This window comes from Hyperolius riggenbachi, chromosome 2 (assembly GCF_040937935.1).
Source record: "Hyperolius riggenbachi isolate aHypRig1 chromosome 2, aHypRig1.pri, whole genome shotgun sequence".
In the NCBI taxonomy this organism is placed as follows: Eukaryota; Metazoa; Chordata; class Amphibia; order Anura; family Hyperoliidae; genus Hyperolius; species Hyperolius riggenbachi.
The window spans coordinates 454,161,899-454,172,617 of NC_090647.1; the positions used below are offsets into that span (position 1 = coordinate 454,161,899).

The following is a 10,719-nucleotide window of genomic DNA, read 5'->3' on the forward strand; positions in this document are numbered from 1 at the left end:
TTACGGAGTCTCTTTAAAGAGGAACTGTTGTCCATTCTACCTTACCCTTTATTCACTCTGTGGTGTAATGCAAATGGTTCACATATGTGGCCTGAATGTTCTGAAGCCAGAATCGCATGTGATCCGTGGCCAGGGATGGGCTAAGCTTTGGCTTTTCTTGCATAGAATTCAAGATAACTGTTGGGATTCAAGGGCTGGTCTGAGAAGCACTGGTGTTATGCATAATCCTTAGCTCGGTACTAGTTCCAAGTGAACCACATTTAAAGGGACCAGGGCACCTAAATATGGAACAAAATATATATAAAATTAAACTCCTCATAAGAGAGGTTCGTAATAGTGTGTGATTGGGGTGATCAGCATTGCTTATCTACGGGGGATGGTCCTCTTGACTGCTGCAATGCATGCTGGGGCATGTAGTTTGTCTGAGATGTACTCACATAGACAGACTAAATTTCCTGGCATGCAGTGCGACGGTTGGAGGTGCGTGACACTGAGGGAGCCTGAATCTGCAGCACTTGCGGTCTCTACCTGGGTAAGATAACAAGTCCCATATGGATGGGGGGGGGGGCAAAGTAGCAGCCCTCTAGGTAAGTACTGCCAATCGCCCCAAACCCCCCCTCTCCCAATAGCAAACTCTGACAAACCTCCCTTGTGGGGAGGTCAATTTTATATATTCTCATATTCATGGCGCTATATAAATAAAGAAACAAATATTTAACTGCCGAGTTGCCTTTAAAGCATTCCTTTAGTGTTATACATCTTAGTTAGAAACTTAATACAGTGTTGCCATAGCACTGCAGGTGGCTGCAATTACAAATCTGACTCTCCTGTACCCAAACACTCTCCAACTAATTTCCTGGTAGGGACCTTTATGCATTTGGTTGATGACTTTGTGTTTTCCCATATAATGGAGTAGCTTCTATTCCAAGATTCGGAGAACACAGTTTGATGTTAAAGGGAACTGAAGTAAGAGGTATACGGAGGCTGCCATATTTATTTCCTTTTAATCAATACAAGTTGCCCGGCAGCCCTGCTGGTCTATTTCTCTGCAGTAGTATCTGAACACCACCAGAAACAAGCATGCAGCTAGTCTTGTCAGATCTGACTTTAAAGTCTGAAACACCTGATCTGCTGCATGCTTGTTCAGGGGCTATGGCTAATAGTATTAGAGGCAGAGGATCAGCAGGGCTGCCAGGCAACTGGTATTGCTTAAAAGGAAATAAACATGGCAGCCTCCATATACCTCTTACTTCAGTTCCCCTTTAACAAAATTAGGTTTTTAAATCTGATTGTCCACCGTCTTTGAGCTGCTGTTTCTCTCTGCTGTAAGTGACAAGGAGCACAGCTAACCTAAGGTTGGATACCATTTTCTTTACTCTGACTTGCAGTAAAGTTGCCTTGAAGCATGCTTTCTCAACCAGGGTTCCCTGAGTACTCTGCAGGGGTCTCTTGGCATTTTCTTCCTTTGGAGTTGAGGGAAGTATGATAGAGCTGCTTATAATCGGGGGTACTGTAAAAAGAAAAGCTAAATTGGGGGTCAAAATGAGCACATTAATAAAAGGCACTGGAATAAAGAGGCAGTATAATGAGGGACACTGTAATAGGGGGTAGTGAAATAAACAGCCACACCTACTTTTAAAGACTCTTCCTCAAAATAAAGGCAGAGGTTCCTGGAGATCCAGAAATTCTTTGCAGGGTGAAAAAGCTGAGCGAGGAAGTGGAAGTGTCGCTTTCACAGCTGATCACATCTGCTGGCAAAGATGTACTTGCCAAGACTTTGTATATACTATTATAGATAACATTACTAAGCAGACTGGAGGATTAATTTATTGCATCCACGATCTGCAGGTTAGGTGTATTATAATATGTCCCCAGCATAAAACACACACTAAGTATAGTGTATAAAGACAAAGATATGTAGGAATAAAATGGAACAGTGCAAAAAAGTAGAAAAATAGTTAAGCCTATGATAAAACGTAATACCTCTGGGTGTATGCATGTACTATTTATGTACAGTATATAATATTATAGCTGACTTGTCTATAATACCCTGTATCCCACCCTCACTTTGCATTTTTATCTTTTTATACTAAATGCAGTTGTTTCATTTACATTTCCCTGGGTCTTTCCATATCCTACTTTCAAAATAAAGCATGAAGGAATAGAATTAAAGAGGCTGCCTCACCCAGTTGATCACATGTTTCTGGAAGGCAATCAGCAGCCCCATTCACAGAGCTACTCTGATGTGCTGTTGCAGACACTTTGGTAGCCAGGCTGCTATACAACCCAACCCAGGAGCATGGATAGAAGGGAGGACAGCCAGAGAGTGGCGGAACATAGATCTATGTACACTGTGCTGCAGGAATGTAGATTAGTGCTCCAGCCACGAAATGGTTAAGCAGGCAAATTTTGACTAGATAGTTTAGCTAGTATTTCCACTCTTTCTTCATCAGTGTTTGTACTATGTAGCTTTACCTATACTGTAATTTACACTATTAGCAAAAATGTTTTACTACTGTACCTTAATGACTGGGCTGCGCCATCTGTGTGGGAAACAAGGCACTCGCTAATGATGATCTGCGTGAGGGTGAGCATTCTGTAATGTTAGGAGACTTCCCGTATCTGCCCATTGCTCTCAATCAACCTGCAAAGCATTACTTGAGGTTGGTGAAGGTAATTTGCACTCTTCATGGGATTACGTTACAAAAAATGAGGCATGTGTTTTTCAGAAAACAGTGTAATATAATAAAGGGGGGCAGAGCCATACATCAATTATACCTACCAAACTGTGCTGCTCCAACTCCCATGTGCCGACACAAAAGCCTTTATTTTACAACATGCCTACTAGTTATGTGGCTCCCACTGCTCTCTTGTGAAGTCTCTGGAAAACAAAGTGCTGCTCAGCTACACATTCAATGGGAATAATCTGGGCTTTTACTTGTTTTATGTGATGTATAATTTTTTCAGGTTCTAATCTCTTTGTTGATTATTGAATATTTTCAGTATAAGTATAAAGTGAACAGTGAAATCTGGCAACCTGAGGCGCTCATGAGGTATAATTCCCCTATTAACATTTGACCTATTTAAAGATTTGCATTAAGAATGGTACGAATCATTTTAATGTACGCTGCTTTTAACACGCCAGCGTGCATTTTAATTGTGTTAGGGGTTTTTTTATGAAGTAATAATAGGATTCAATGCCGATGTTATTAATGTGACAGAAATCGGGGAAAATGAGAAGATGGTTGTGCATTTTCCTATTTGGATTGAAGTTGAGGCTAAATTTCATTAGCAGAACTGAAGTGCCATAGTGTTTTCAGATGTACAGAGGAACTTAATATTTGCATAAATCAGAACTTTTTTTTTTTCATGCTAAGCACTTCATGAATTTGTTTATACTTTAACCACTTCAGTACCAGCAGTTGATTTGATTGGTTCCTGACCCTGTGATCACTGTGAGCCAATGCGATTGTCTCACGGTGATCACAGGGTCAGGAGCCAATGGAATAGTCTTCTGATCGGCTCACAGAGCTTTGCTCTCATAGCGACGAGAGAACGGCACAATCAGTAGTAGTGTGCTGCGCAGAGATTGAAATCTACGCCCTGCCAGGGGTAACAGGTCCCAAACAGGGTGTAGATTTCAATTCGTGTGGTCTGGAAGTGATTAAAGGAGTAATATGGAGTTCACAGCTTCTTGTTTCATTTGAAGCTCAGCTCTGTTGATCTGTGGGGTTGCCTTCGTGTGTCCCAATTGGAGAAATGTCCTATTGGTTACCTGGACTCTGATGCTCATCTGAGGATACAGGTGAAAACTGTTCTGGTAGTTTTACGGCTATGCACCACAGAACTATAACATTTTTCCACATTATCCCAACAAGTAAGGCATTCTGCTGGGTAGGGCTTATTAAATTTTTGGGTAGGAGGGCCCTGCACCCCTTGTTTTTAGAGTGCCAAGACTTAATAATTAATGTACAGCACTGTTTGTGCTGCCAGGATCGGCAGGTGGCAGGGTTAATAACGCACCCTAAAATCAGACTTGCGATGCGTCGCCACCTCAGCAAAACTGACGAGGGTTTTTTTCTAATATGTTCTGTAGCTGCCACCACCTGTGTTGCCGTGGTCCGCCACAGCTTGTCAGCCGAATTGGTGGCTGGGGCCGTCTATGCAACACAGGTGGAGGTGGCCACAGAGCTTTAGAATGCTTTGGGGAACCGAGGAAGGTGGAGTTGGACATGTGTATTTCAGGCGAGTGGGTATAGGCTCTGTCTCGCACACAATTATCACTCTTGGTCCTCTTTAAGTACCTATTGGTAAGTGGATGATTTCAACCCCAATAAAGACCAGTAGTATCCAGTAATCTGTAATTGTAAGCACATATCTAATCAGTTGGTTGCACTCTTGTTGTAGTTGTGATAGACCTTTGCTTCCTTTTACTAATATTTTGTAAAGTTCTTTGTAAGAATGCCAGGGAGCTTTGCACAGTTTCCACATACAAAATGTCCTGTACACTAAAGACGCCTTTAGTGTACAGGACATTTTGTATGTGGAAACTGTGCAAAGCTCCTTGCAGGCCACATGTATAAAGCCTCGGTTTCTGTTCCAACACATTCGGGATAAAGTTTCACATTCATGAGCCCATCCCTCATTGAAAGCTGTAAACTCAGTAAAATGGCAGTGTGTTGCTTATGTATTGAGCTGAAGATTACATTTTGTAACTTGGCAACCTCCAGTTGTAGCAGCTCTGAACAGGGCAGGAAATGTGATTTTCACTAAGGTGACCGTATTTTGCGACAAAGTCCGATATATTTATTGAATCAATTATGAGACCAGTTTAAAGTTGCAAGTTATACGAGGCTGGAATTTAGCTTTGAGGATCGGTTTATCCTGCCTGAAATTCTGCTTGAACTACTGGATTCATTTAAGTTTCACCAAACTTTGACTTCTAGAAGTCGATGCTGCTGTTGTAGTTATCAAGGTGAAACTAATTACTCTGGCTTTTTCTTGTTACAGGATGAATCTCGTATCAAGGCCACGGCGATGGATGTGAAACCAGTTGATCACAAGGAATACTCAAAACGTCTCATAATGAACATCCGGAAATTAGCTGCTCAGGGAGTCTGAGATGTCCTGATAGATCCCTTCACCCGATGAAGAGATGCTCTTCTACAGAGGCTTATAAAGAAAAACTATATACACATAACCGCACTGGAGCCTCCTCCAAGTGTTTAATGCTTCATATCGGTCCTGTTTACCAATGCAGCGGCTGTTATTAGCTCTTCTCTTCCCTCAGTAAAGAATCACCTCAAGCTTCAGAATCACATGGAAACACTCTCTTGTAAACCTACTTCTACCACAGACGGCCAGTGGAGAGATACTTACTGTATGACCTTGATACCTTCCCCCTATCTATGTCTGTTGTAAATATGTTTATGTAATTATAACTCTCAGACTGAGCTTTCCTCCTCTTATGCTAATTCACAGGAAAGCTTAATTACATTAAAACAGGACTTAATTAACATCCTCAGAAGTAATTGGTTGCTGCTGAGAAGTCTGATGCCCACCCACAACCCCCTTTTAAACAGTGAGTGCTTTGATAAGCCAGTGGCAAATCAGGGGTCTCTCTCTCTTCTCATGCAAAGACCAGGGGCTCATTGCCGTCGATGTGTAACCGCTTGCAGCGGGAAGATCTGCCATATAGTTTGCAAATGCTTAGAATGACAATATGGAGGAATTATTAATCAAAGACCTATCTTCTCTATCTGAAGACTTTCCTTCGGGGTTTAATAGACTGAGTCAGATGGTCCTGATATTAATCAAAATTGTCTCTTCTGAGAAGCTCTGATAAGCATTGACTCTCTGGCCCCTGGGGAAATCTGGCCAACTACAAAGCTTTGCTTTATTTTTCATTTAAATTAATATTGTGCTTTCTCACTCCTCTCCTTTTTTTTCTGACAGTGTGTAATTGCAGAAGTTTGCAGTCTCTACACTGCGGCCTTTCCTAATGTTTTTCAGCTGCTTTATGTATCCCCTCTCAACACACACTTTTTTTTTTTCTTTTTTTTCATTTGTAAGTAATGGGATTAATCAACACAGTTTCAGAGAGAAATGTTCCTTTTTATGCCTAGAACTGAATAAAAAGTTTAGATTTTTTTTGCATGTGCGTGTTTGTTTCTTATAAGCCAACTTCATGTGGAAAGCAATCCTTTTCCTTTTAAAAGGTGCTGGCAAAATGAGGACGGCAACGCTGACATTTCTCAGGCTTATTACCATTTGCTGCTGGAAGATAGGATTTTTCTGCTTGCACTGTTTTAAAGAGCTGAGGCAGCACCTTTTTATGCCTTTATTGACATGTGCTCAGCCCTCTGAAACCAAGCAGGATTTAGAATTTGCCTGGAAAAGTGTAATTCTGCTAGTGGGACGCTTCACTAGCTGTTAGTAGATGGCATGAGGCCTGCATTATATTCACTGCATGGTTCCTGCCAATGTAAGCCTGCCCAGGCTTAGCAATCTGCAGTATGGAGGACCTAAGCATATATCGGTACAAGTCACTTAGGTGGCATAACAGCCACAACACTGGAAACTAATGCAGCTTGTAGAGAATTTGATAAACGGATAGTGGTAGATCTGGTTACAAGGGTTGAATCATTCATAGCGTTTTGCAAAAAGTCATTACCGTATTTTTTGACATATAAGACACTCCAGAATATAAGATGCATATAGGTTTAGAGGGCAAGAAAACATGGTAAAAAAAAAATTACTAAACCTGATGTGTCCATAGTCCAGGAGTGTCTTGTAGATGTTCTCCCATGTGTCCCCTTCTGTCCCATGTGGCTCCCTTCTGTCCCCCATTTGGCCTTCGCTGTCCCTGTTTGGCCTCTGCTCCCCATGTGTCTCCCCATGTTTTGGAGAAAGTGTCTTGTATGCCTGGGAAATACAGTACCTTTATTCACAGTAGAATTTTTAACTACATTTGCGTCAAATCACTAGTTTGGGCAGATTGGTCCCTTTTACAACATAAGTATTGTAATTGTTGTACATATATTCATATGTAACAATTGTTGGATTTCGTATGACCCAAAAAATCCTAAATTCTATTATCACAATAAAGATTAGGTGGTTGAACAGCATATACTGGTAGTGTGTTGGTGTTTTGTAGTATATGATAGACCAGTGCTAGGACCCACCTAGGTTGCATACGGGAATATGTACAATGGTCTTTTTTAGTTTTTTTCTTGGTCGTAGTTACGCTTTAAAGTAAGTATTTTACTTTTCTAAAAATATCTCTGCAGGTTCACTTTAAAAGAAAAATCTAAATTAGAAACCTTTATTGGGCCTTCTAGATTTAGTTTCCCCTGTGTGGTTCTCATGTACAGAAGATAAGTGTTTGGACCTGGGTTTCTTCTGGCACTGCAGCTCTTTCTAGTGGGGGCTTCCAGTGGGACACATTGAAATGCTCCAGATTGCAGCTCCAAATCTAGCCAGACTTTAATCTGTTACACTGTGTAACGCAACGCAAAAGAAACTCTTCCCCAAGCACTTGTGTGTATTGAGCCATTCCGCTCAATACGCTGTTCCTGCAGGGTGTTTGCAATGCACACTTTCTGGCACCTTTGAGCATTGGGCCGTGGCAGGGAAAGGGATCCATTTCACAAACTTTGTTTAGTGTGTATTAAACTTTGTTTATGCAGCTTCAACAACTTCTGAAATCCTGAAAATTGTGCTAGGCAATGAGGACAGGGAATTTTAAACAGTGACACTTTCATGCCCAGTATGGTTGTCTGCTTTTTATCAGTAACAGTCACTCTTATACAAGCGGAGCTCTATAAATAAAACCTTGTCCAAGAACACACTATTTGGATACATAAGGGTATGATAAAGTAAGTATATATTTGTATACTCACAAACCAGGGTTACCATCCAGGCAACCACTGTAAAGGCAGGAGGGGAGATTACACATGTGCCCACTCAGGATTAAGAAGGAAGAAAGGGGCAACACCCCTCCACCAAGGGTGGACTCATAAAATGTTTAGACATTTTAGCAATTTTTATCCTACTGGTGCCTCTGTCTGTTTAGACACACAAAGGCACCAGTAGGATAAAAATTGCTAAAATCGTTAACAATAGAGGAGTCAATAGTGGACTTCTACACTACTAAAACATAGTTGAAAATAATCAACAAAAATGTATTTACATACTCCAAAAGTGCTGCGCAACGCATATAAACGCAATATTTAACAATTGCAGGTCTAGTTCAAAGCTTAGCCCCTCTGTGACAAATGGAGGCGCTAAGCTTTGAACTAGACCTGCAATTGTTATATGCTCCGTTTATAGCCTGATGAAGTGGGATATGCCTGCGAAGTGCATTGCACAGTACTTTTGGAGTATGTAAATACATTTTTGTTGAATATTATCAACGGTATTTTGTGTCTACTTGGAGAAGTCCACCACTGCCTCCTCTGTTTTTAGGGATTTTAACAATTTTTATCCTACTGGCGCCTCTGTCTGTTTACACATCATCGCTATGTATGACTACGTTTTTAAAGGACCACTCTTGTGAAAAGATTAAAAATACTGTATACATTTACATACAATGCACATCTGTCCCAAAGTAAGATTCACTATAAATTATTCATTACTCTTGTCACTTAGTAATTATTATTATTCTGACAGGATTTTAGCTAGTATATGTATTAAAGAGAAATTGTAGTAAAAAAAAAAAAATTAATAAAATTGCTAATTGCTTACAATATTCATAAATTATTTCACTGCACAGAGAATTAAATGTGTGCATTAAACACCAAGTGAACACCTGACATAACTGGCTGAGCAAATTTGGCCTGATTGGCTATTCATGAGGCAATGCTCATGCAAATATGCATTTGCTTTCGCATGCCAACTAATGCAGGGTCCATTGAACCAATGCCGCAAAGCGGTTGCCCTGCGGGAATTAGTTCATGCTTCAATAGCACTATCCAGGAGCGCCACGAGGAGGCTTCCCAATGCCCCCCCATACAGCCGAGGGACCGCGGGGTCCCAGGCGCTCTCACTGCCTGGGAACCACAGCAGCACCCCGGAGGGGGAGGCCGGGCGGCGCAGGCGGCCCCCCCAAGCGTGGCCAGCGCCGGGGAGAGCCATCCGCACCTTTCAGGGGGCAATGGGAAGCCTCCTCGTGGCGCCCCTGGATAGTGCTGTATAGCATGAACTAATTCCCGCAGGGCGATTGTTTTGCGGTTTTTGGTTTTGACCCTGCATATTTAGGCATGCAAAAGCAAATGCTTATTTGCATGAGCAATGTCTCGTGATTAGCCAATAGGCCAAATTTGCAATGCCAGATTTATCAGGTTCACTTGGTTGATGCACACATGTTCTTTCTCTGATTGTAGTTTTCATAAATTATTTAGTCAGTGTTTGCCCATTGTAAAATCTTTCCTCTCCCTAATTTACATTCAAAAATGTATCACTGGTGGTGACATCATTAGTTTTGCCAGGTGATCTGTACGGAATGTTTGTTTCCAAGGCCTGGAACCCACTAGAAAGCGCAAAGTGCTATCGCAATTGCTAGCGATTTGTGATGGCATTTTGCAAGCGATTTTGGGAGCCATTTCCCTGCTCCTATACCAGGGCTGCCCAATAGGTCGATCGCGATCTACCGGTAGATCGCGACCGCCTCCTTGGTAGATCGCGGCCTCTTGGCCGCGTCTCGTTAATGTTTGTTGCGGCCAGCAGCTCGTGTTTAGCTGCTGGCCGCTGGCCAATAAGGATGCATGCAGGCGAGGAGAGAGGGAGGAGAGAGGCGGCGCGTCCGCTGCGTCATGGCTGGGGGCGGCGGCGGGCAGCCTGTGTAATGTGCGTGTGTAACGTGCCCGGTGCCGCCCCCAGCCATGACGTAGCGGCCGCGCCGCCTCTCTCTTCCCCGCCGCTTCTCTCCTACATCCCATTGGCCTGCCAGAGTCTCTCCTCGCCGCCTCTTCTCCTCTGCCTGCAGGTACATATACCTGGCTAACCTACACTGGGGGGCCCTATACCTGGCTAACCTACACTGGGGGGCCCTATACCTGGCTAACCTACACTGGGGGGCCCTATACCTGGCTAACCTACACTGGGGGGCCCTATACCTGGCTAACCTACACTGGGGGGCCCTATACCTGGCTAACCTACACTGGGGGGCCCTATACCTGGCTAACCTACACTGGGGGGCCCTATACCTGGCTAACCTACACTGGGGGCCCCTATACCTGGCTAACCTACACTGGGGGCCCCTATACCTGGCAAACCAGATGCTTTCCTTGCGTTGAAAGACATCCATGGCTACAATTACTAGGTTATGCCTAATGATGTTGATCCAGGGATTTTATCTGATTGCCATCTGGAGTCGGGAAGGAATTTTTCCCTTTAGGGGCTAATTGGACCATGCCTTGTAAGGGTTTTTTCGCCTTCCTCTGGATCAACAGGGATATGTGAGGGAGCAGGCTGGTGTTGTACTTTATACTGGTTGAACTCGATGGACGTATGTCTTTTTTCAACCAAAATAACTATGTAACTATGTAACCTACACTGAGGGCCCATATACCTGGCAAACCTACACTGAGGGCCCATATACCTGGCTAACCTACACTGAGGGCCCATATACCTGGCTAACCTACACTGAGGGCCCATATATCTGGCTAACCTACACTGAGGGCTTGCAACCTATGCTGCAGGCACATATACCTGGCTAAC

General features: G+C 42.9%; 1 protein-coding gene across 1 annotated transcript in view; it reads left to right on the forward strand.

Annotated features, from left to right (window-relative positions):
• Nucleotides 1–6,150, forward strand: part of RPA1 (replication protein A1) — a 105,094-nt gene extending 98,944 nt beyond the window's left edge. Inside the window, exon 17 of the mRNA XM_068270077.1 lies at nucleotides 5,011–6,150. Coding sequence (XP_068126178.1) covers nucleotides 5,011–5,121 — 111 coding nt within the window. The 3' untranslated portion in view covers nucleotides 5,122–6,150. The remainder of the gene's footprint in view (nucleotides 1–5,010) is intronic.
• Nucleotides 6,151–10,719: the final 4,569 nt, after the last annotated feature.